Source organism: Dromiciops gliroides, chromosome 6 (assembly GCF_019393635.1).
Source record: "Dromiciops gliroides isolate mDroGli1 chromosome 6, mDroGli1.pri, whole genome shotgun sequence".
Lineage (NCBI taxonomy): Eukaryota > Metazoa > Chordata > Mammalia > Microbiotheria > Microbiotheriidae > Dromiciops > Dromiciops gliroides.
In genome coordinates this window covers 16,672,295-16,699,464 of record NC_057866.1, presented here as the reverse complement: position 1 = coordinate 16,699,464, position 27,170 = coordinate 16,672,295, and the positions used below count along the sequence as shown (strand labels likewise).

Sequence of the window (27,170 nt, the reverse complement as noted above, 5' to 3'; positions counted from 1 at the left end):
TGAGTTTAATGTCTTTCCTCTGCCATCTTGACTCTGCCCCCCACCCTAATTACATTTTAATCTAGTTTGACATCACTTGGAAGTGTTTTCTGCTATTTGCTACTTTATTTTGGACACTTTAGTTTTGAAGGAAGTTTTTACAATCCCTCTTAATTCTAGTGCCTTCTCTCTTTTAATTATTTCCTATTTGTTCTGTATATATTTGTTTCCTTATTGTCTATCTCTAGATTGTGAACTCTTTGTCAGCAGAGAATGTCTTTTGGCTTTTTTTTAGTATCTCCAGAGATTTCAGCATACTGCCTGGCACATAGTTGATGCTGAATAAATGCTTATTGACTAATGGACTCACTACTGACCCAAAATCTTTAGTACAAAGAGCATTTACTAAGCTCTATGTAATAAAAAATTAAGGAAGAGATCCTTCCCTCAAGGGAGTTATCTTCCCAAATAGCCTAGAAAGATAGATTTAAAATTTCTTATATGACAACAGCACAGTTTTGCTCTGTGTGTGGTGTGTGAAGAACTCAAAAAAATGGAGAAGAGGCAAGGTCAAGATACTCTAACAGAACTCATGTGTATGAAAGTGGGTACAGTATATTAGTGCCAGGTGGGGAACAGATCTCATGTAGATATTTGAGAGCAGATTCTATAATCTCAGAGGCTGAAGGAAACTCAAAGAATATTTAATACAGTCCATACCTGAACAGATATTCTCTTTATAATATCTCTTACAAGCGACCATCTGATCTCCCTTCAAATTCATCACAGTAAATGATATTGTTAGGCACATAGTATTTTAGAACAGCAGTGCAAATTGTAGAAAATTACAAAGTGTGGGAAATTACATGTTGGAATCAGTTATTTCCACTTCCTTAACAACTCTCTACCCCAAGTCTTCATGGAGTTTCACAGGCTATTTTGCAGGTCATGGATTTTTTCAGTGCTTCTTTGACATCCTTATTTCGTAGAGTGTAAATGAGGGGGTTGAGCAGAGGTGTGACAAAGGTATAAATCAAAGCAAGCTGTCGGTCCTCATCCTCTGAGGACCTGGGACACATATAGACCAGGGTACAACAGCCATATTGCAATAGAACCACAGAGAGATGGGAGGAGCAGGTAGAGAAGGCTCGCCTGCGCCCTTCTGCAGAACGGATGCGGAGAATGCTATTGGCAATAAAGATATAGGAAATGGAGATGAGCACAAAGGGAATGGTCAGCACAAGGATACCCACAACAAATAGGACAGCTTGATGCAATCGAGTGTCCCCACAGGCCAGGCGTAAGACGGGTGGAACATCACACAGGAAGTGGTTGATCTCCAGGCGGTGCCCGCAGAAGGGGAGGGTGAAGATCAATGCTGTGAGCTGAAGATTAAGGCAAGAAGCCAGGCCCAGGGAAGCACCCACAAGCTGGATACAACGCTTCCGGGTCATGATGAGGGTGTAGTGCAGGGGATGGCAGATGGCCACATAGCGATCATATGCCATGACAGCCAATAAGAAACAGTCAGTACCTCCAAGGGCACAAAATAGGAACATCTGAGCTGCACAACCAGCCAGTGGGATAGGCCTTTGAGCCCCAAAGATGTTGGAGAGCATCAGTGGCACCACAGTCGTGGTGTAACAGATTTCCAGGAAGGACAGGTTGGACAGGAAGAAGTACATAGGTGTGTGTAGGGAGGTGTGGGTGTACACAGCCCAGATGATGGCAGTGTTACCACAGAGGATCAATATGTAAAGGAATAGGAAGAAGCAGAAGAGGAGGGCCTGGATCTTGGGGGAAGTGGTGAGTACTCGGAACACAAACTCAGTGGGGCCAGACTGGTTAAGATGGAAAGCGATGAGAGAAGACATTTCATCTGCCAAGGAGAAATACAAAGTCAAGACCACTAATGAAATAACTTAGATAAAATAAGAGACTCTGCTTTAGTCTTAGAATGATAGAATAATGGAAATATGGAGATTCAATGGTCTTTAAAGATCACCTTTGGCAAGTCTCTTCATCTCTATATTTCTTTGGTATTCTCATCTACATAATGATAGGATTGAACTAATGTCTAAGACCTCCTCCAATACTAACAATCTTCATTCTATGTTCTATAGTCTTTTGCAATACTGATATTCTATGTTTTTGTTCTAAGGTCAGTTACCTGGTATTTATTAATTGCCCCTTATATGTCAGATACTGTGTTAAAATCTGGGGATACAGAGAAAGACAAAGACACTTCTTTTCTCAAAGAACTCACAATTTATAATGGGAAACAACATGAAAGCAGCTTTATGTATACATGATACATGCAGGATAAATTGGTGATAATCTCAGAAGGAAGGCATGAAATTAAGGAGGACAAGAAAAGTCTTCATGTAGAAGGTGGGACTTTAGCTGAGACTTAAATAAAGTCAGGGAAGCTGGGAGGTTCCTTCTCACGCTGTGTGCCTTTTGTCTATGACCTCCCATGGATATCTTATAGAAGATCCACACAAGGTGTTAGAGGTCTTCTCCTTGGTTTTTGAATAGTTTATGGGGCTTGGTGGAATTAGGTGATCTGCTTGTTGCCCCTTGTTCTCATGATGTGACCAGCCCATTTTTTTCCTATCACACATCCCTTGGATGCCAATTTTCACATGTATTCCTGAAATCTAGTTATTGTTATTTTTGTATTACACAGTTTTGTATTACCAAGTGTCTCTATTGCCTCTTGAATTACCCTCAACTTTAATGTTTTTTGAGATTGCGGGGTTCTATAACTCATAGACATGTGGAAATGTACTGGGAGAATACTGGGGTCAAAGTCATGTGAAAAAAGCTTGGGATTATTGAAAACATTGCTAGGTTTTCTAAATTCAAACAAATTTTGCCTTCTTCTCTTCCTTTAAGTCAGGCTGGGGAAGAGCCATTGTCCATATGCAGTAGTTCTCAAGATAGAGAGACAGGGGCAGCTAGGTGGCACAGTGGATAGAGCACCAGCCCTGGAGCCAGGAGTACCTGAGTTCAAATCCGGCCTCAGTCACTTAACACTTACTAGCTGTCTGACCTTGGGCAAGTCACTTAATCCCAATTGCCACACACACACACACACACACACACACACACACACACACACACACACACACACAAGATAGAGAGACAGACCCAAACCGAATTAACAATGAAATGACAATTCAATTGTATGGGATGCCCAGTTCAGAGTAGAAATTGAAGGAACAGCTAGGTGGTGCATTGGATAAAGCACTGGCCTTGGATTCAGGAGGATCTGAGTTCAAATCCAGCCTTTGACACTTTGACACTTACTAGCTGTGTGACCTGGGCAAGTCACTTAACCCTCATTGCCCTGCAAAGAACCTCCAAACCCCCCAAAACAAACAAACAAAACCTGTCTGTTTAGAGTAGAAATTGAAGAGGAATTCCCCACAGATAGTGAAATCCTTGAGATGTCCCTATAAGTGGCTGATATCACACTCCTTTTTTATGACTCAGAATACTCTATGGATTTCTCTATGAGTTCCATGGGTATCCAAAAGAAACTATCTTGGTACTCATGTGTTAAAATGAATGAAAATGTTTGTTATCGACTGTTAATTTTTACAGATGATGAAATAAAAATTCGGAAAAGTAATTAACCTGACCAAGATCACGTACATAATAAGTATTGAACCTCAGATTTAAATCTGTTTCCTTACTCTTTCTACCATGACAAGCTTTTGCTCCCAGCACTTACAGGAGAAGAGAACTCAAGTGGACAAAAATATTTTCTAGACAATGCTCAAGTTTTGTTTTGTTTTTATCAAAAACAAAATGTTACTTTTCCTTAAAATTTATCACCTCCTTTGGGAGTGCAACATGATGTTTTAATGACCAAGGTTAAATTAGCTCTTACCTGGAAAAGACTTTTCTGTAAGATTGAAACAATTTTAGGACTAATGAAAATAGTAGATCACATGAGTCTGGAAGAGCAGCTGGTATAGAATCCACAAACCTGAATAATAGTAAGAAGGGCAAGATGAAGAAAAGGAGGAAAGGGGGAAAAGATATGAAAGGAATAGAAGAGCAGTTAGTAAAAATAATTACTAGTAATTGTCACTTTTCCCAATAAGTATATTCTTTTCATTAAAGCTCTGATGGCCATCATCAAACTGAAAATATAATAGAAGCTCAGAGTAGGAAAGGAAGGCAGGAGCTATCTAGTACCACCCATATTGGAATTTGAATCCCATCTGCAACATTCTCCACTAGAGGTCCTCTAGTTTTTGCTTAAAGCTCTTTAATGCTCAGGAACCTACCACTTCCTGAATGAGCTCTTCCTTCAACTTTGGCACAACTTCTGCTCACATGGAGATGAAATCAGTTTTTCTCTAGTTTCCACTTATTGCTTCTTTTCTGCTCTCAGGCCAAACAAGTCTATTGTTTTTCTTCAAAGAATAGTCTTTTTAATACTTGAAGATAGCTATCACACCTCTCCTATTTCTTTAAAATATGGAAAAAAGTATTTACCTAGAGTTATAAAATTGGCTTTGGGTAGGCATTATGCTACTCACCATCTCTGTGACTTTGAACAAGCTGGTTCTCATCCATGAGATTCAGTTATCTCCTCAGTAAAGTGAGGGTCAAGCTAATATGTCTCGTAGCTCTAATTTCTGCCTATTCTCATTGCCTCTTCCCCCTCTATAGAATCTGCAAATGATGGACGGGGAGGTACTCTTATTGAGGACTAAACAGTCTTTTTTGAGACTCCACACACTGGAATACATGGATATGACTCTCAGAAGTGGGTTGTGAACCAAGAGAAATGAGAAATTGACATTGTGACAACACACTGAACTCTTAAGTATAAGGTTGCTGGATAGATGCGAACAAAGAATAACAAAACATACTTAAGTGGGGTAAGACTTTCAAGTATTTGAAGGTCTGTTGCATGGAAGATAGATTTGATTTATTCCAGTTTATCACAGAAGGAGACCTCAGATTTATGTTGTGAAATTGGAGAGAGTGAGAGATTTGAGTTTGGTGAGCTTGTTGTGCAGTGGTTCAATTGTGTCTGACTCTTTGTGACCCCATCAACCATAACACACCAATACTGTCCGTGAGGTTTTCCTAGTAAAGATACTGGAGTGGTTTGCCATTTCCTTCTCCAGAGGATTAAGGATAACAGAGGTCAAGGGACTTGCCCAGGGTCATATGGCTGGTAAGTATCTGAATCCAGATTTGAACCCAGGTCTACCTGAGGTTAAGTCAAATGTTTCATCCACTAAGCTATTTAGGAGTTCAGAAAAACTTCCTAGAAATGAGTCATTTCAATGTTAAATGATACACCAGAGGTTTGTGACCATTTTGAGAAATCTTTTCAAGAAGATTTCTGCTTACATACATGCTGACTAAGAAGATTTCTACATCCCTTTCTGCCCAAATGTCTCTGTGATTCTATGAGGTAATGACGAGCTCAAAGAACAAAAAAGAAGTAATGGTATGTTTATTCCTGGTTTGAAATAGCCTAGCAAATGCATAGAATCATAGAACTATGGAAAGCCCTTCTACATCATTGGCTTCTACTCCTTTACTTCAAAGATGAAGAAAGCGAAGTCCAGATATGTGTAGTCCTTATCCTGAGGCCACAGGACTAATTAGTTTTGCGATGATGATTTAAACCTAGGTCACATAATACACAGTCAATGGGCTGCTTGCAGTTGATCATAATGGGAGGCAGCTCTGTCTCTTTGTGGAAAGAACATTGAACAGGAAAACAGGTTTATGATTCCAATTCTGTTATTAACTAGCTGGATGAATTTAGACAAAGTGTTTCCCTCAGTTTCCCCACCTATAGAATAAAAGACATGGACTAGATAATTCCTTTGGGCAAGAGGGAAAAGTAGGCTTTCTTTCATAAACTACATGAGACTTGAAAGGCAGACATTTATCTCCACTAATCAAACGCATTTATATTCATCAGAAAAGGAAAAAAAAACCCACTACATAGGAATTCCCTTCTTCTTTGGGAGGTAGCTGTTTCTCTGTGGAAAGATTATGGAGTCAGGAAGACAGGGTTGTAATTCTAATTCTTTTACTAATTAGCTTTGTGAACTTAGACGAACAATTCCTCTTTTCTGGCCCTCAGTTTCCTTGCCTGTAATATAGAAGGAATAATATTCTAAAATTTTTAAAAATTTCCTCACCCATATTCCTTCTGCTCTGCCTACCAATCAACAATATAAACAGAACAGATGATTTCTGGCACATTGTTGGTGCTTCATTAATGCTTGAATTGAGCTGAATAGAAGCTTAGGTGTGACAGATATGCTCTGCCTATAGGAGAACAATGACTTCCATAAAATGAACATTGTATAGATCATGGGATTCTATACCCTTCCTACTAGTTCCCGTGTTTGTTTGTGTTTTTTTAAAATCATCACTTAAGCCCCTTACCCAGTACTTATTAATAGATGACCACTCTGAGAGCTTCACTGGTATTACCCAAATGTGAGAATTTGTTTGGTTATGTCTTATTCTTTGTGAACCCATGGACCATACTGTCCACAGGGATTTCTAAGCAAAGATGCTAGAATGGTTTGCCATTTCTTTCTCCAGTGGATTAAGGCAAACAGAGTTTAAGTGACCTACCAGGGTCACACAGATATTAAGTATCTGAGGCCATATTTGAACTCAGGTCTTCCCGACTCCAGGCCAAGTGCTCTATCCATTGAGCCACCTATCTGGCTCTTGAGAAGACATAGGACCTATTGGGCAGTCTGGTGAATTCAATGAATTACTTCTCAGAATATTTTCAAATGCATAAGAGAAAAATATTTTTGATTATAAAGAAAAATAATTATATTACAATACATTTATCAAGATATATTTAGAAGTTTATAGACACCAGCTTAATAACCTCTGATATAGTAGAATATCCCCAGGGTCACTGGGAGTTCCTCTACAAAGGGTTAATGGGAAGACATGGGAAAGAACACCCAGGATCAAAAGGTATTGATGGGCTTGTCATTTATACCTGTACAGATAAGATCACCTATCCAAAAGATCAAGGATTTATTAAAAGAACCTTTTAGGAGAAGGATTCTGTAATCTGGCCTTAATGACATAAAAAGATGAATTTTCTGCAAATTAAGGGTATGGAAATGCTTTAAAGCCTAGTTATGAGGGAAATATTTTTATGGATTTATGACTTGGATGTGCCCTCTCTCATGGCAGCCAGACTCAATGGCATTTGCTGAGATTGTGGACTGCAAAGATGAAGGGGGTTAACTACAGAGGGGAATGATAAGGACTTACATATAGTTTACTAACTGTCTCTCTAGTATTTGATGGAATTACAGCTTGATGCATTAAACCAATTTAAAGTTTTCTCAAGATAGTCTGCCTGGGTCAACCCAAGAACTCAAAAATAATTGATCAGGAAGGATACATTGCATCTTGCTATATCTTGGTCAGCACTTGGCATTGTACTATGAGAAATAAAGGGAATAGGAAGATCTGGACTTTTCTTTTAGGAAATCAGAATCATACAATATGTAAGATCCCTGACACATCTAAATCTATGATCCATGATCCTATGATCTCTGTGACTTTGGGAAATTAATTTCCTCTCACTGGGAATCAGTTTACTCTTTGGCAAAATGAGAGGCAATAAGTCTTTCATATTGCTGTTTCATTAGATTACTAACCCCCTGGATCTTGATCTAGATGACTAAATGAAAAGAGTCAAATGGCATATCCTTACCATCTTCCAGTGCATCTGACTCCATCAACCATTTAGGGAAAAGCTCTGATCGGAAGTTTGACTTTTGTTTTGAGATCCTCCCTTTGTAGTTCTTCTGGAGAAATCACCTACTCTCTCCTTCTTTACTTTGGGTTAACTGCAAAGTATGGAGTTCCCCAGAAAGGAGAGACCCTGACCAGTGGACACACTCTTTATCTCTGCTTTCAAGTTGGACCTCATATAGATGAATGTTGGGATTGCCTTTGTTATCTCTTACTACTTGAGAATCTTGTAAATGAGACATTTTGAGGGTATTGAACTCAGGGGCACCATTGGGGGTTCCTAGACCTGGGTCATGGGTATCTGCTAAGCAACAGGAAAACTAGCAATGAAAGTCTATGGTATCTCTATTAACCACCAGCCAGTTTATTAGAAAACTCTATGAGATCTCTCTCAATGGAATGGGTCCCTGGAGTAAAGGGTTTTCCCAGTAGTTCTTTCTAATTGGACTTGACTAGAGAATTGGTGCAATTTTTTGAGTTAAGAAAAACAAAGACAAACTAAATGGTTCAGCAGATCTTTTCAGCACCAGATCATCTCAAGTATGCTGGTAAAGATCAAAGTTCATGTCTGGGGGCACCAGAAGAAAATATTTTTCTTCTGCCCCCATCTTGGAATTAACCTTTGTTCCAGAAATTCTCAGCAGTGGTAAATGATTGAGAAGTTAATACATGCCAATATAGTACTCATGGAAGACTTTTGAAGTAGTAGGCAGAGCTCTGAATTGGGAGTCAGGAGACCTGGATTCCAGCCCCAGTTCTTCCATGGACAATTTGGGAGACCCTAGGGAAACCACTTAACTGTTTTAGTGGAATTGGGATGCAGATGCAACCTGGTTCAAACACTTCCTTAATGCAACAAATGCAACAAACATTAATTAAGCTCTAGATAATCAAAAATAAAATGTTGCTGTTCTTGACCTCAAGAAACATACCATCTAGTTTTCTTTAGTCTTAGTGTCTTAATATTACTTATGTATTGAAAATGATGTTTATCTCAAATTGGTCAATACAAAAGGAGAGTTACATATCTCTGTATGTTTTAATATGAATGAGTTTCTCCACCATTTAGAATCCATTTTAAATCTTATATTGGCTTTGGTCAGCTTCTCCATAGTCTACTTTTCCAACACTAACCTTTGGGGTTTGGAACAACTAGGTGGTGTAGTAGATAGAGTGGTGGGTCTGAAGTCAGGAAGACCTGAGTTCAAATATAGCTTTAGATACTTACTGGCTCTGTGTCCTTGGGCAAATCATTTAGCCTCAGTTTCCTCATCTGTAAAAGGTTCTTGACCTATATAATAATATAGCACTCCCTACTAGGGTTATTGAGAGGATAAAATTACATAATTGTAAAGTGCTTAACATGGTGCCTGTCACATAGCAAGCACTATATTACCCACTATTATTTTGTAAGGAATTTAAAAAGTGAAAACCCTTTTCTGGGTGTCGGTTGCCTTTTCTGGAATATAAAGGGGGAGAACTAGAAGATCTCCAAGATTTCTTTTAACAATCTATAATTTCACTACCTGTATTCCTCCAGTACCTACTCATCAGTAAACAGTCCCTACCTAGCACACTGAAGGAGGTTGATGAGGGTTTGATTTGAATCGAATAGAAGTTTGGCTGTGACAAATTGTTGATTACGATGGAAACAAACATTTTAAGTGCCTACTATGGGCCAAACGTTGAGCTAAGTGATTTACAAATATTATCTTACTTGATTCTCACAACAACACGATGAAATAGATGCTATTGTTGTCCTCAGTTTACAGTTGAGGAAAGTGAGGTGAAGAGAAATTAAGTGACTTGCCAAAGGTCACACAGTCAGTATGTGTCTGAGGTTAGATTTGAATTCAGATCTTCCTGACTCCAAGTCTAGTATTTTAACCATTGTGCTACCTAGCTGCCTCAGAAGGTTTCTGGGTATCTTTTGTATAGGTTTGGGCTGCATGAAAACATTTACTGTAGATTGTCTTTGTATTTCTTGATATTATTTGATCTGCCACTATTTTCTGGTTCTTGCTGAAGCTCATGTTTGAGAAGAAGACTCAGTGCTCTTAATAGGAATTCCTGGGCCTCCATTTTTTTTTTTTTGCGGGGCAAAGAGGATTAAGTGACTTGCCCAAGGTCACACAGTAAGTGTTAAGTGTCTGAGGCCAAATTTGAACTCAGATCCTCCTGAATCCAGGGCCAGTGCTTTATCCACTGCACCACCTAGCTGTTCCCTCTGGGCCTCCATTTTTAGGAAGGACACTGACCACCAGAGGGGTCCAGAAGAGAACCAAGAAAAGATTACTCAAGACCATGATCTATGAACTTCAGCTGAAGGAACTGGAGGCAATAAACTGGGAGAAGGAAAAATTAGCCTTGGGACATGCTTGATATATAGGTTGAGAGAAGGAAAATAAGGCAACATACTCACTCTTTTTCAATTCCATGAAAGACTTCACATGGAAGAGGGATTATATTTTCCCTACTTGACCCCACAGGACAGAAAAAGAAGGTAGGTGGCATAATAGATAGAACACTGGTATGTAAGGAAGACCCAAGTTCAAATCCTCCTCAAGACACTTAGCTGTCTGATCTTGGACAAATGACTTAGTCCCTCTCAACTTTACTTTCCTTAAGATTAAAATGAGAAAATCCAATGTGATGACCTCTAAATTGCCTTACAATTCCATATCTATGATTCTATCAGAAATTTTTGGAAGTTGCAAAGACAGAAATTTAAGTACAATATGAGTAAAAATTTCCAAGTGATGAGCTGCCCCAAAGGAGAATGGGTTGCTTTGTGAGCATTTTTTCCATTAAATGATCTTTAATAAGGGTTAGGTGTCCATTTGTTCGCAGATATTGTAGAGCAGTGGTTTCCAAAGTTCTTGATCTCTGGACCCTTTTGTACTCCTTAAAATTGTTGAGAACCCCAAAGAGCTTTGTTTTCTGTGGGTTATTTTTATTAAAAATTGTCATATTAGAAATTGAAACTCATTTAAAATATTTGTTCATTAATTCATTAAAAACTAATATACCTATTGAATTTTAATATAACATTTAATGAAAAATAGCTATTTCTCAAAACAAAAATATAGTGAGAAGAGTGGCATTGATTTGCATAATTTTCAAATCTCTTTAATGTCTAAGTTAAAGAGAGAGATGGGTTTTCATATCTGCTTCTGCATTCAATCTATTGTGATGTGGTATTTTGGTTGAAGTACATGAAAAAAATCTAGACTCAAACAGAAATGGAGCTGGAAAAGAGTGGATCATTTTCACAAGCAAATGCTATCTTAGTATTAATAAAAAAGTAGTTTTAATCTCTCAGATGCCCTAAGATTGTCTCAGGCATCCACAAGAGACCTTAGACCACATTTTGAGAACCTCTGTTGTAGAGAGTACCTCTGTTGAAATATGGCTTGTACAAATAGCCTTTGAGGACCATGTCAATTCTGAAGTTTTTTTTTTCTTTCTCAATCTCTTCCAAGCATCAACCAAAGGTATTTCCAGTCCTAGCATTCATATCCAAACAGGTGGTTCCATTGGGCTAATATGAATTTGCTACTTGTCTTTCCTGAGTTCCTTACAAAAAAGCAAGGATAAGGATCAAAGAGCATAATAAACAATAGAGGAGTTTACCAAAGTCATTAAGTTTGAAAAACTAGATGATAAATCATGGAGACAGTCACATTAAGCACACACAGAGGAACAATCAATTGTATCTCTACACTGGTTAATGTAAGCTAAACTGGTGAAGAACCTGGCAAAGTGTTTCCCATAGAAGGACTTCTACACACAGAGCCAAATCAACCAAGTGTTCCTCCTGGAGTTTGGTCACACAATACAAAGTGATCTGATAGACTACCAACTATCTTTTCCCAGACCAAGGATCTGGAGAAATCTTGGCATTGGGCAGGGGTTGATGATCACTTTGACTCTTATATATTGGGCCCATCTCTGGATACCTCAGAATAGGGGACAGACCATACTTTATTGGAGATCTGAGTGTCAAAAAACAACTATGTTTGGGTGTTGTTCAGGATGAAATAGTGGGCTTCATTGAATGATGGAACTTATGACACCATATTGGTAAAGGATTATATCCCTCCTCTGACAACTTCTGATAATGTAGTGGTGGATATGGCGAAGAAGGAACCATGGCTGAAAGTAAAGGAGCTGTTGTAGGGCCAAGAGGGAAGAATGGGTTTAGCATTAGAATACCAACACTGTTAGTGTCTCTTCTTACTGGCCTTATCTATTGATGGACTCAATTTGACCAATGTCTATCCTCCAGTCTTCCCTGAGTAATGGTAGATATGAAGGAAGGTATCCACATTTTTTTAACATAAAATGAAAGGTGGAAAAGAATGAACAAGTGGACAGCATTGAGACTCTTTTGTCTTTGGACAATATTCTCAATAGCTTAAATGCAAAATAAATGAGTTTCTTCAATAAGTGGAATAAACTGAAAGGCTGTGCAGTCAGGAATGAAGTAGATAATGGTTTTATTCTCTTGGTTCCAGAGCAGGAACTAAGACAAAAACTCTATCAGCATGTTCACATTTTGTATGCCGGTATTTCATAATGAGCTAGGAGGTCCCATGTTAGTACATGCCTTGTTATCTCCTCCTTTCTGACAAGTGCCTACTTTCCTCTACATTTTTCCAAATCATTGGGTGCCAAAGAAGCAAGGAAGTGAGGAGTGAAATAGTCTAAGGCAAAAGTTCTTAACATTTTTTGTGTGTCATGAATCCCCTTGGGCAATCTGGTAAAGCCTTTTCTTCGAATAATGTTTTTAAATTAATAAAATAACTAGCTAAATAAATAAATATATATGTACATGTTATATATTTATAATATTAACAGATTCCATAACATTGCATTATTTTATACTGTAGCATTTATTTGCCATATTATATAGCCCATATTAAACTATATACTATATTCGCACACAGGACAGGTTCGGAATATATAATCTAAGGTCTTGTAATCAAAGTTGTGGTTTATCATTCTTTCTGGCAAGAATTCTAAAAGTGGAAGCATGGTGCTTTCTGATTCTTACTCTCTCTTTTCTTTGCAGTTGTGTCAATTAAATTGAGTTCTCATCTGAAAAAAAGTCTCCACCACTTTCTCTAATATTTATCCTGTGGAGCATATTTAATATGGAGCATCTATAAAATGAGGAAATAATTATGATAGACCCTCCTTCATGGGGATGTTGTGAGGCTGAAATATGATGATATATGTGTGGTCATTTTAAAAGCCTCAGTGATCTGTAAATACTATTAATATCTGGCCCATTCATTATTGATATGCTCAAAGATATATTGCTCATTCTTGTCTCATGTGTTTATTAAATCTCCAACAACCTCTGTATGAAGTCCCAGGAACTTTACTTGTCCTGAGTTATCAAGAAATATCCAAGAAAATTATAGGCAGATTTGTTTGCCTGGGATCCCTGACTATACTGCTGCATCTCTAGAAACCCAAAGCAACATGGAGACCTCATATAGCAATGATAATAAAGTGTGTGAATGGAATGTTTGCCACTTTTAGAGTTGGCTCTTGAGAAGGGAGGTGTAATAATCTATCCATAAAAAGTACATAGGCAGGGGAAGCTAGGTGGTGCAGTGGATAAAGTACCAGCCTTGGATTCAGGAGGACCTGAGTTCAAATCCAGCCTCAGACACTTGACACTTACTAGCTTTGTGACCCTGGGCAAGTCACTTAACCCTCATTGACCTATAAAAAAAAAGTATATAGGCAGGGGCAGCTAGTTGGCTCAGTGGATAAAGCACTGGACTTGGATTCAGGAGCACCTGAGTTCAAATCCAGCCTCAGACACTTGACACTAACTGTGTGACCCTGGGCAAGTCACTTAACCCTCATTGCCATGCCAAAAAAAAGTACATAGGCACCAAGGCACTATTCCTCCTCTCCAGGTACCTGGGTGCCTATGGACTTTCTCTCACTTTTCACTATTGACTTAGAGTTATAAGAGATTACCACACTGCAAATGTGAGATAAAAGTACAGCAAACATGTAGTAACCCTTCCTCTATTGTGCTTTCCTGGGAAGTGGTCAGTTTTTTTTTAAACCAATAATGGGAAAGGAAAAAACCATAATAAAAATAAAGTTGTCATGATGGACTTTTCCCACTTCTGGCATCTTATATGGAAAAATTATTCCACTCCTTTCTCAAGAGACAACTCTAAAAATGCTATATGTTCCATTCACATCTATCTTTCTTATTATGTTTTATCATTTAAAATTCAATTTTATTCTGTTTTCAAGTCCACACTCTCTCTTCCTCTCTCCCCCCTTCCCAACTGAGACAGAAAGAAAAACCCATGTTACACACATGTAAAGGTTAGGACATAGTAGGTGCTTAATAAATGCTCATCCCCTGCCCCCTCTTTCATAAGAGACAGGGGTTGTTTTGATTCAGAAAACTTGGCTTCAAGCTCTAGAACTTGGATGATGTTGATCACATCAATTAACTACAAAAATGAGGGGTCTTGACAATTAAGCTCTAAGTTCCATTTCTACTCCATCTGTGATCTTGTATTTTCATTTTGTGATAATAGAAAGGACAAGCATATGAATGGGGGATATGTAGGAGGGAAATACAACTCTATGGAAGAAGTGTGAATATGTAGTTTCATTATCACATGTTCTCTTGGGAAAAGTTTACAATAAATAATGTTAATATGAACCTAACGTTTCTATTTGATGCATAAAAGTTGCAGAAGGGTACAATGTATGAAGTGTGAGTGAGAAACTTTATTTGAGAAGTATTTTTCAAAAGTCCCATTTTCTTAACAGCCATAAAGTTTCTACCCCATACTTTTATTGAATTTCAGAGGCTCCTTTGCAGCTCATGGATTTTTTCAGTGCATCTTTCACATCTTTGTTTCTTAGGGTATAAATGAGGGGGTTGAGCAGAGGAATGACAAAGGTATAAACCAAAGCAAGTTGTCGATCCTCATCCTCAGAAGTACTGGATCGTGGACGCATGTAGACCAGAGTAGCACATCCATATTGCAGTAGAACCACCAACAGATGTGAAGAGCAGGTTGAAAAGGCACGCTGACGTCCCTCAGCAGACCGGATGCGGAGAATGGTGTTGGCAATGAAAATGTATGAGATGGAGATGAGCAGGAAGGGGACAGTGAGCACAAGGGTACCCACCATAAATAGAATAGCTTGTTGCATTTTGATATCTCCACAGGCCAGGCGTAGGACAGGTGGGGCATCACACAAGAAGTGGTTGATTTCCAGGATATGTCCGCAGAATGGAAGAGTGCAGATAAGTGCTGTGAGCTGAAGTTCAAGGAGAATAGCTAGGCTCATGGAACCAACCACCAGTTGGATGCATCGCCTCTGGGTCATGATGAGGGTATAGTGTAAGGGATGGCAGATGGCCACATAGCGGTCATATGCCATGATAGCCAATAGAAAACAGTCAGCACCACCAAGAGTGAGAAAGATGAACATCTGGGCTGAGCAGCCAGCCAGTGGGATGGGCTTCTGAGCCCCAAAGATGTTAGAAAGCATCAATGGTACCACAGTAGTGGTGTAACAGATCTCCAGGAAGGATAGGTTAGATAGGAAGAAGTACATGGGGGTGCGCAAGGAGCTGTGGGTACACACAACAGAGATGATAGCAGTGTTGGCACATAATATCATCACATAGAGGAGAAGGAAGAAACAGAAGAGTAGGGCTTGGATCTTGGGGGAAGTGGTGAACACCCGGAACACAAACTCAGTTGGGCCAGACTGGTTGAAATGGAGAATGTTGAGAGAAGACATGTCACCTGCCAAAATCGTGTCCAGTTAATGAATTATCTAGATAATAATAGGAATGCTATTTCTTCTAGAATGATAGAATCATAAAAATTAGAGTTCCAAGGACCTTTACCAATAACCTTGAGCAAGTCACTCTTCATTCCTGGGCCTCAGAATTGTCATTCATATGAAGAGGGAAGTACAGTAGATGGATGCAAATGTACTTTCCATTAATAATCTTCCATGTACTTATTGGTCTTCTATATATTAAATCCTAAAGTCATTTATGATTCTGGTGTTTTTGTTCCAAAGTCCCTTCCAACTCTGACATAATATAGTCTATATTGTAAGGTCCCTTTCATGTCTGAGATTCTATAAATATTCATTTTCTAGCCCATGATTTTATTGGTGGTTATGGGTATAACTACTTTGGGAAATTCCCAAATTGAAGAGATCAGAAGGAATTATCAATAGAGATTGTGAAATGACATTTCATAGAGATCTTAGAGAGGCAGGCACCTTTCTGTGTCAGTCACTTTAGATGCTCCTCAATGTAGCTCCAAAGTCTAAATCTAAGACCTAACATATGAACTTTTCTTGGCCTGGAGGTAGAACTGTCTCTTGCCCCCCAGTTAGCTGTCAGGAAGCAGTTCCGGAGTTGAAAGTTGAACTGGATGGTGGTATTTTTGATTTCGCCCTGTCCCTGGGTTAATTAATGCTGAGAATCTGTAAATTTTACTTAGGACTCCTGTAACTTGGAAAGAACTAATTAACAGGAAGTGACCACTTAAAAAAAATTAGACATTTTTCTATGGAATAAAATGCCTCCATAATGTAATACAGGAATTTCTGATTTTCCCTCTAAAGTTTCTACAAGAATAGCTCCATATTTGATAGAATAAAATTCTACCAATGTCCTTCAAGGCTTCTTCATGACATGGAATTGCCATTGTCTTCTCATAGGCTATACCAATGACACAAAGGCCAGTCATGGATAGTATGCTCTTCTGAGGATCAGTCTAATTGGAGTGGAGAGAGGCTCATTATCTGTTAAACTTCCTGGTGATGGATTTTTAGTAGAAGAGCTCTTGGAGAATATTTACTAATACTCTGAAAGGCTGCAATCTGCACCAGGGACAAGAAGGTCCATATTGACAAAATGACTAATTATTGACATCATGAACTGTTTTAGAATCTAAGTGTTTTGTTATTATAGACACAGCTAAAATGGCTTCCTTCTAGTCCTCTCACGATTTACTCTCACTCTATTTCTTTCTCTTCTCTCATATCCAGGTGATATCCCCTACCACAAAATAACACTTTGGATTCTTTTCCTTTTAAGTACATGATTCATTTTGTCTCTACCTTATTATTATACTATGCCAAATATTGTACACAAAGGATCTGGTTTTTGTTCAGTTGTGGTCATTCCTGTTGTAGGAAATCATTAAAGATTGTCTGAAATATCCACCTTAGCAGATGAATCCTAGGGAGTAGTTTAAAGCATTATAGGTAACCTATCCAAGGTCACACAGTTAGTAAACATCAGGGACAATATTTGAACACAAGTCTTCCTGACTCCAAGTCAAATACGCTTTTTTTTGTGGGGAGAGGGAAAGATATTCATTTATATTATTAATATTATACCAGTTATGGATTGACCACGTGGCTCCCTAACTTCTCATGGTCTAAGGCTGTGTAGTAGTAGTGGAGGCAGGGAGAGCTTCAGCTTACCAGTTAGTGTAAGCAGAAGAAAAACCCCAAAAGACCCATACTGTCTCCCACAGAGAGCATATGAGCTCAAGGAGACCCAGGAGAAAGACTGAGAGAGACTTCCTGGCTTCCCCGGGTTCCTTCAAGTTTCAGTTAACATTTTTCTTATTCTCCAAGTAGCTTTTCTCTTTTTCCCTTAATGTTAGTGTTTTTTCTCTGAGATCATCTTCGATTTATCTTGCATATATCTTTTTGTACAACATTGAATATTCTTCCCCACACTCATTATAGTGTAGATTCCTTGAAGCTGGATTTTTTGTCTTTTTTCCCCCAGTGCTTAGCACTATATTTAGTATATCGTGGATGTTTAATAAATGCTCATTGACTGCCTACCTGAGATGTATAGTTATTATTTTTTGAGATGACACAGCTACTCAAACTCAGAATTCCTGACTCCCAAGATACATCCTCAATAAATACAAGCTAATCTTACAAGACAAAGCATTAGAATGGAAGGGAGAACTTACTAGTTGGGTCTGACCTCTTCTCTGTACAAATGAAAAAATGGAGACCTAGAAGGATAAACTGATTTTCTCAACATCACACAAACTTAGCTGGTTAGAGTTAATGTCAGAGTTGAGGATAACTTTAAAATATAAAAATATGAATTAGAAGGGAACTTAGAACATAGACTATAGACTGTCTAGAAATATAAAGGACATTAGTAATCACCAAGTACATAATTATCTTTTACATATGAGAAACCTAAGGTCCAGATAGTCCAGGTTACTTGTTCAGCTCACATGGGAAGCTAGCTTCTGAACCAGGAGGAGAAATCACATCTCCTGACTCCCAGATCAGACAAATTTTCTCTGCATCCATCAGCTGGTGTATCGTTCATTACTGTGCACATGATAAGAATGGATTAACACACATAAAGCAATTAGAGCACAGGATAGCAGAAAAAACAAATCAGGAGCCCAGGGGCTCAGCACTGTCAGGAGCTGACTTTGCGACCTTGTCACTTAAACATCTGGCTCTAGTTTCCACATCTATCAAATGAAGGATGAGGTCTAAAGTCTATTCTATCTCTAGAACTATAAAAAGCTCTGATCCCCTAGGTGAGACTTTGGGCAAGTTATTTCTCTCTTGACCCTAGCTTCTTTTTTTTTTTCTAAAATGAGGCCAGACAATTAGATTTTCTTTATCAATCTTTCTAGGATGCCAGGTTAGATAAAGAAATAAAAAGAAACAAGAGAAATGGAATCCCCTTACCACATTCTCATGCCTCAGTTTCCATCAGGCATCTGGGGAAAAGCTTGAATTGACAAATTGACTTTGTGCTGACACACTCCTGGGGAAGGCCATCTGAAAAGTTACAAACCCGGGCTTTCCTTTTCTCTTTTAGTAACATGGAATGAGGATCTCTGACCTTTCATCATGCTATGGTCTCCAAGAAAGGAGAAGCCCAAGCTGGTGAGTAATCTTCAGTCTGCTCTCTGGCTGGACCTCTTTCAACTGAAAGTGTGAAAAGATCGTGGAGCCCTACACTATGTAAGAGGCTTGGAGAGGAGTCATCTTTAGGCTATGTTGGTGGAGGGTACCACAGAAGCCTCTTAGACCAGCAGTCTCAGAGTCTCCAAAGCATCATTAAAGGCTGCAGGATTATTCCCTGGTTTCTCTATTAACAGTCTAGTCATGTTTACTCCAGATAGGTTTGCTATCAAACTTCCTGAGATCTTTCTCAGGGGAAAGGGGATTTTTCAGCACTCGCCCTTCTCCCAGGTTGATCTGACTAGAGATCTGGAAGAATAAAAAATGTGAGTTGAAGACAACAAAGACAAAGAAAATGGAAAGTCAGATTTTGGCTTTGCTACATGATGGTGTCATGAGACCATTTGGAAAGAATTGTGCTTTCATGCCCTCTAATTGCCCATTAGGGACTTGCACATGGTATGTTCCAGAAAATCTCAGCAGTGGAAAATGATGAAGACACATGTTTGTGCCAAAATAATATTCTTGGGAAGCTTATAATATGATAGGAAGAGGCCCGGCTTATGTATCAGAAGACCTGAGTTCTAATCTCATATTCATCATTAATACATCCTAGGATTTTGAGCAAGACATTCAACTCTCTTGGTGGCAATGGGTTGAAGTTTTACTTATGACCTAATTAGTCTATATGCTTCAGTTTCCTCATTTGTTAAATGAAGAAGTTGGAAGATGATCTCTACTATTCCTTCCAGTTTTATATCCCATAATCCTGTGATTCTTTGACTTACTTGACCATTATGACAGAATGTGCTAGTAAACAATTAACAACTGGCTTTCTGCAAAATATGACACACTTCCAAGAATAATCTGCATTTGTTGTTGTCCTTCATTCTTTTTCTTTTTTTCTTTTTTTGGTGAGGCAATTGAGGTTAAGTGACTTGCCCAGGGTCACACAAGCTAGTAAGTATCAAGTGTCTGAGGCCGGATTTGAACTCAGGTCCTCCTGAATCCAGGGCCTGTGCCACCTAGCTGCCCTGTACTTCATTCTTGAAGAGGACCAAAATGGTACCACTATGTTGGAGTTAAGGTACAATGGCTGATCAGACCAGTCCAAGCTCAGAAGTCTCTACCACAGGTCAGGCACAAATAGTCCATATAAACAGTTGGAGTGGAGATGTCTCTAAATTTGCACATCTCATATTTATTTTGAGCTACTGTAATAATACTTTGCTCATAGAACACAACACCTTCTTTCATAGTACCTGCTATGTTTTCTTGCAATAGAAGCTGTTTTTCTTTTAGGTCTACTGGATTTTGGGTTGTCCATAAGTGTGTGCAAATTCAATCTACAAATGGTGAATGGAATCATCTTTGCAAAAGTTTTTTTACATTTGTGTGTGTGTATTTGAATGCAGGAGGGATCCCTGCCTGCTGTGGTAAGCAGGCCATATTTAGGCAAAACATCATTTTTAGGGCATTTTTTCTAGTCCCTTCCTTACATAGGTAGGGGACCAGTGTGGTCCTTAAAAAAGACAGCTCAGGGGAAGCTAGGTGGTACAGTGGATAGAGTACCGGCCCTGGAGTCAGGAGTACCTGAGTTCAAATCCGGCCTCAGACACTTAACACTTACTAGCTGTGTGACCCTTGGCAAGTCACTTAGCCCCAATTGCCTCACTAAAAAAAAAAAAAGACAGCTCAGTCACCCAGGAGGCTATCAAACCCCACTGTTGCTTCCAGTGGGAAAACAAATCTAGTGCCTGGGCCACCTGTCTTCAAGATTGTGAATACAGCTCCCAGTGTATCTGCACCTGCTATTTTGTGACTTGCCTGTTGCCACATGACTTTTATAGGTAAACTTGGTAAAATGGTTACTTTTGATTTGTGCATAAATTGGACTTAAATAAGTCAGAGTTGGGAGAAGTCCTTGGCCTCACTCTTCCAGAGTCATCAAAGTCGAGTGACAAAACAAAGCCAAGACAAGTGATGATGACATAGGTTGCAGGAGATGATCTTGGTGTCTTCAATGTTTAACCAAGCTTTAAGCTTAACCATAGCACCTACTTTAGTGGCCTTTATGATTCTTGGAACAAATTGTTCTCATTTACCCATTCCATTGGGGGAAGTCTTCATACGCTTGGGGTAGATACCCCTTAGCTCACTGCATCAGCCACCATCAACGTGGTTTAGTCATCTGCCAAGATGGTTTGCCATGGTGCGGCCATTGAACATACACATACTACAGCTTCTTGGAGTTGAGTGGATCAGGTGGACACCAAAAATCTGAAAAGGGCTTTGTAGCTCTCACACCAGTACTAGTCTTTCCTGAATACCTCCACACCCCTACATGACATACTTTTAAGTTTCATCTCCATTATTAACATTTTAACCATAACTTTCTAAGGTGCAGACAACAAAACAATAAAACAATCCCTGATCTGTAGCACTTGTTGATTTTTGAAATGTAAATGCCACAATAACTTTTTTTTTTTTTTTGCGGGGCAATGGGGGTTAAGTGACTTGCCCAGGGTCACACAGCTAGTAAGTGTCAAGTGTCTGAGGCTGGATTTGAACTCAGGTACTCCTGAATCCAAGGCTGATGCTTTATCCACTGCACCACCTAGCTGCCCCCGCAATAACATTTTAACAATCATTTCTCATGATTCATATCAACTTGCTGTAGCACACCTATGCTTGTGGCTGGTACTCAACCAACTCTTAGCATCTATCACTGCTCATTACAAGGTAACAGTGGTCATGCTGCTAACATTTAAATATAGTAGGCACATTAAACAGTCACTAGTAATCATCATCTCACTCTCTACTTGTATAAAGACCTTGTTTTTTTTTGTTGGTCTTTTTGGGGTTTCCCCCCTGGCATCCCAGAGCACAATCTAAATGGTGTCTGTGTATCTATCAGTGGCCAAGATTCAAGGTTATTTGCACAAGATTTGATAGGCATATAGATGAAGATTATATTGATCCCTTATGCATTTGGAAAAGTTGCTCTTTCCTGAGACCAGGTGGAAAGAACTCTAGCCTTGTTGTCAAAGGCCAACTCTTAGGTCCATGAGCAAATCAAGTTCCTTCTCAAGTTTTTCTCTTTTCATTTATAATTAAAAAAAACAATTTGACAAACCTTTGCTCATCTCTATTGTATGTATTATATTTAATGCCATAGTAGCCACATACTATAAGACATGACAGGGTGTCCCTGGAAAGAACAGAATCAGAAATAGTAATAGTCATGACTGAAAAGTTGTGCATCTCATGACCTTTTATCATCAATACTGTGTTCTGTTTAACTAAACACAGTAAAATTTTGTGGATGTACCCTTTCAGCAAACATTGACATTTAATAGCATATTCCATTGTAAGGAGAAGAGACAGACAGGATATGAGAGTTATGAAAGTGATGTGTGGTATGGAGTGCTGGACTGATTATAGACTTATCCTCTCCAACCTAAACATTTAAATTCAACAAAAGTGGCAGCTCCAAGGAGAGGCAATTAGCAGAAGACTTAATGTCAACAGATTGGAGTGGTTCTCTGAGTGGGAACAGTTCATTGCTAACTTGGAGGGAAAGCCAAGCCACCACACGATTAGCCATAGTGAAACAAAAAAAGAGTGGGCAGCTTTCAGAGACTTGGTATACAGCACTGCATGTACTTATCTGGGTCAGAACACTAGCTAATATCAAGATTGATTTTACAAAAATTTAAGGGAAATTCAGAAGTTGCTAAACAAGAACCAAGAACTCCACAGGGTTTGCCAGCAGGATAATTGATTGGTCTCTGTGAAGGCAACATTTAACTCCATCAAAAGTAAAGTGCAAAAAAAGGTAAAGTGCAAGCAAAACTTGGAGAGATGCAGGATTCTTGCCTCAGGAAGAAGACAGTAGAAATTCAGTTTTATACTAATAGTGACAATCCAAAGTGTTTTTATAATGCCAAGGAGGCTACTTTTGAACCAAAGACTTTGGTGCATCTCTACTCAGTGCTGATGGAGTCACACTGATTAGTGACAAGGACTTGATTCTGGAAAGATGGGGTGAACTGAAGTCAATCTCCCTCTAGTCAAATTTCCAACTGATGAAAAGGTTTTGAATGCCATTTGGCTCCTTTTGTGTGGCAAAGCACCTGTTGCTGATTCTATTCCAGTTGAAATTTACAAGGCAGTTAGTCCAATTCTCATACAAAAGCTGACTGAAATTTTCTGGGTTATAAGGAAAGAGAAGAGCATCCACAGGAATTCAAAGATGCCTTCATTGTCCTTTTCTATTAAAAAATGGAGATAAGCGGTCCTATTACAAGCACAGTGAGCTCTCTTTCTTAGCCAATGCTGGGGAGATTCTTGCCAGAGTCCTCCTTAATAGGTTTAAAAATTTTTTTAAATATTATTTTTAGTTTATGGAAAAAAACAACCATATACATAACATTGTATTAAAAAGATTGCATGTGAAACTATGAGTCTATTATGTATAACTCGCTATTCTTTTAAAATATATAATATAGTTATCATGTAAATTTTTCCTTTTTCTTCCTTTCCACTCTAGAGATGATTAACATTAGACATAAATATATATATATATATATATATATATTATATGTAAAGTCAAAATCATTCTATACATACTTCTATTCATCACTTCTTTCTTTGGGTGCAGATAGCATCTTCCTTAATATACCCTTTATAGTTAATTTGGTTATTTATAATAGTCAAAATTACTTATTTGTTCAAAGTTGTTCTTAAAACAATATTGCTGTTGCTGGATACAACATTCTCTTGGTTCTGGTTATTTCACTCCATTTTTTGTACACGTTTATACATGTTTTTCTAAGGTCATTGAGCTCATTATTTCTTATAGCGCAGTAGTATTCCATTATGATCATATACCTCAACTTGTTCAGTGACTCCCCAATTTATAGGCATTCCCACAACTTCTAGTTATTTACCACCAAAAAGAGAGCTGCTATAAATATTTTAGAACACATTGAAAGCATAGGTATAAATGTATTTTTCCTTAAATTTATAAGATGCATTTATATAAAACCATCAACAAGCATTATTTGTAATGGGGATAAGCTAGAAGCCTTCCCAGTAAGGGTAAGAGTGAAACAAGTATGCCTACTTTTTATTCAACATTGTATTGGAAATTCTAGAAATAGCAATAAAAGAAGAAAAAGAAATAGAAGGCATAAGAATTGGGAATGAGATAATAAAGCTATATATTTTGAAAACAATAAGATGATTGTGAAAAATAATTATAATGAATATCTTGGAGGATTTAGTGCTGTCTTCTTTTTTATGTCCCACCCCCTTCTTGCTAAGTCCTTCAGATTCTTTCTGAAAAACTTTACTGATGTGATTTAGCCTGCACTAAACCAGCTTTGTGCATCCATCAGCTCAGGTTTGGCATGTATTCTTTCTCTGATGTCTTTTATTTACCAAGATTTGAATGACCTAAGTCACACATCCCTACACTTCATTTTAACATAACACACCTCCAATCATGTCAACCAATTAGATTTGATTGCTATACAATGGAACTTTTACAGTTATAAAGGTATGTAAACTGTGACTCCACTGCTATTAGAGGTTTTTGGTCTGAGAGAGATGACCATTGACCATCTTTTTATTAATAACCTGCCAACCTATTAAAAATTATTAAATTATCCAGAAACTATGTCTTTCATATTTTTATTCATCATATGATATACTTGGAAAATCCCAAATATTCAACTAAAAAGTTAGTTGAAACAGCTAATAATTTTAGCAAAGTAACAGGATATAAAGTAAATGCACATAAATCATCAGCATTTCTATATATCACCAACAAAACCCTGATAGAAGAGATAGTAAGCAATACACCATTTAAAATAACTTTAGACAACACAAAATGCCTAGGAGTACACTTGCCAAAACAAACCCAGGAAGTATATGAATGAAATTTTAAAAAGAAACTTTTTATACAAATAAAATCCAATTTAAATAATTGGAAAAATATTAATTATTCATGGGGGATGGAAATATTCATTGTGTGTGTATTTCTGTCTAATGATAGCCGTTTCAGAGGTGGGGAGAAAAAAGGGGAAAAAAGAAAGTTATATGATAACCTTATTATATATTTTAAAGGAATAGCAGATTGAATATAATAGATTTGCTGTTTCATGTACAATCATCTTTTTTTTCTATTCAGCTATGCTATGGAAATGCTTGTTTTATTTCTTAAGACTAAATTAAAATAAAATAATTCTGGTCTTAAGGTAATATCATGAATTGGGGCCTGGATCCCAGAAAAAGAATATTCAGATTGTGTTCTCTCCCTCACAAAAAGAATATCTAATGAATATTTCCACCCCCAGTAACTTTTTTGATAGCACTATGGACTTCTTTGTTTCGTAAACTATAGACTAGAGGGTTCAACATGGGAATGATCATGGTATAGAAGACGGATGCAATTTTGTCTGTATCCATGGAATGATTAGAGCTTGGCTGTAAGTACATGAAAATGATTGTCCCATAGAATATGGACACTACAGAGAGGTGGGATGCACAAGTGGAGAAAGCTTTCTGGCGGCCCTCAGCAGAGGGGATCCTGAGTATGGTAATAAAAATGAATAGGTAAGAGGTCAAGATGACTAGAAGGGCAAAAAAGGCATTGAATCCTGCAAAAATAAAAAGAATCAACTCATTGTTATAGATATCAGAACAGGAGAGAGCCAGGAGTGGGGGAATATCACAGAAAAAGTGATTGACTTTATTGGAATGACAGTAAGAAAGACTGAAAGTATTTCCTATTTGGATGGAGGAGATCAAATAGCCATAGACATAGGAACCTACCACTAGACCAGCACATGCCCTTGATGTCATAGTGCTTGTATAATGTAAAGGCATACATATGGCTGCATGACGATCATAAGCCATTGAAGCCAGGAGATAATTTTCAATAGTGGCAAAAGCTGCAAAGAAGAACATTTGTGTAGCACATCCATTATAGGAGATGGCATTGTCTCCCGTGAGGAATCCAGCCATCACCTTGGGTGTAATTGCTGATGAGTAACAAAAATCCACCAGTGAGAGGTTACTGAGGAAAAAGTACATGGGCGTGTGGAGATGAGAATTCCAGAAGATCAAGGCTACAATACCTAGGTTCCCCACCAAGGTGATGAGGTAAATGAGGGTGAATATTATGAATAGAGGTAATTGGAGCTCTGGGATATCTGTTAATCCTACAAGGATGAAATTATCCACCTCTGTGATGTTATCCATCAATATGTTTTCAATGTTGGGTCATTCACCTGTGACAGGAAAGAAACCATAAGAATAATTAAATTAATACAGCGAATTACTCCCAAGCCAAATAAAGCCAGAGATATATCTTGTGTGTAGGAGAGGTGCCTATGGGACCTGGAGGGTCTAGCTTATGGTCAAGGAAGATTCTCTATTAGTTGAACTGAAATTCCGCTTGATAGAGAGGTCCTTTCTTACTTCTTCTGAACTTTTTGTTATCTTCCACAGATTTCCAAAGTACTATATACTCACTCAGGATTCAGGGTATTCCTTGTCTACAGAAAAAAAAATAGTATGGGGGGGTGGTAAACTAGTGTGGAAGATGATATATTTAGGCTCTTAGTTGTGAATAGGCTTCACTCTGAAAAAGAAGACAATTAAATGGGATAAGAGAAAAGAGGAAAAAGGAAATACTAAGAAACAAAAAGGGAGGAAAAGAACAATGAAAGCTGGTCAGAGACCTAGTGAAAGTCTGCATAGACCAGAAACTAATGTGATTGTGAAGCTCATAGAATTAATTGAACAACAGTTGGTGGCAGTCAACACTTGGTAGTGGGAGTAATAAAACCTACCAACCTAAGCCAGTTTCATAATTATTGAAGTTGAGACATTAAAAAAGATCACAAGATTATCATTGATAAATATCTTGTTGTACAGCTAAATTGAATTTTCTTGAAACTGTATTAACACCCTGGTGGGAGCAGAAGAAAATGCACAAAGAACTAAGGGTCATTTTTTCCACTTCATGGGGTGCCATGTCCCAAAGTTTTTCTCTTGGTTGCCAGCTTTCTTGTGTAGAACCTTTTTTGCATTAAAACAAGCTCAACTTTGGACAATATACATATAGTTTGTCACTGGGCTACAGTAAAGTTTGTGTTCCACTTAGACAGTCTTAAAGATTCCAGAGTCACCTCCATTCCCTAACAAGGCATTGGAGAGAGACTTTAATGGACATGAATAATTTGTGCCTGGGGACAAGTGATAAATCCAACTTAAAGTTTAAAGTTAAACGACACAAAAGCTGGGAAGAGTATGAAGATGAGCTTAGATTTGGGGAAAGCAGGGTTCAGTCAGTATGATACATAGAATATATGGACTTAAATTCTAAAGCCTAGTAGGAATGG

General features: G+C 38.2%; 3 protein-coding genes across 3 annotated transcripts; all 3 read right to left on the bottom strand.

The window, feature by feature from the left end:
* Window positions 1–896: 896 nt before the first annotated feature.
* On the bottom strand, window positions 897–7,751 carry LOC122732840 (olfactory receptor 10Q1-like). The gene is made up of 2 exons (XM_043973240.1): window positions 7,727–7,751; window positions 897–1,858 (listed from the first exon to the last, which is right to left on the bottom strand). Exons 1-2 carry the CDS (start codon window positions 7,749–7,751, stop codon window positions 897–899), a joined length of 987 nt encoding a protein of 328 aa, XP_043829175.1.
* A 6,859-nt stretch (window positions 7,752–14,610) lies between these two features.
* Window positions 14,611–15,573, bottom strand: LOC122731837 (olfactory receptor 10Q1-like). Its single transcript, XM_043972101.1, has one exon. It carries the CDS (start codon window positions 15,571–15,573, stop codon window positions 14,611–14,613), a length of 963 nt encoding a protein of 320 aa, XP_043828036.1.
* Window positions 15,574–25,095: 9,522 nt separating this feature from the next.
* On the bottom strand, window positions 25,096–26,025 carry LOC122731313 (olfactory receptor 5B12-like). Its single transcript, XM_043971342.1, has one exon. It carries the CDS (start codon window positions 26,023–26,025, stop codon window positions 25,096–25,098), a length of 930 nt encoding a protein of 309 aa, XP_043827277.1.
* Window positions 26,026–27,170: the final 1,145 nt, after the last annotated feature.

What these genes read in the sequence shown, in the direction of transcription:
- LOC122731313 (XM_043971342.1), bottom strand. Translation starts at nt 26,025, where the DNA reads ATGGATAACATCACAGAGGTGGATAATTTCATCCTTGTAGGATTAACA.
- LOC122731837 (XM_043972101.1), bottom strand. Translation starts at nt 15,573, where the DNA reads ATGTCTTCTCTCAACATTCTCCATTTCAACCAGTCTGGCCCAACTGAG.
- LOC122732840 (XM_043973240.1), bottom strand. Translation starts at nt 7,751, where the DNA reads ATGGAGTCAGATGCACTGGAAGATG. An exon ending in GTCAGATGCACTGGAAGATG is followed by an intron (nt 1,859 to 7,726) that starts GTAAGGATATGC and finishes TCTCCTTGGCAG; the next exon opens with ATGAAATGTCTTCTCTCATC.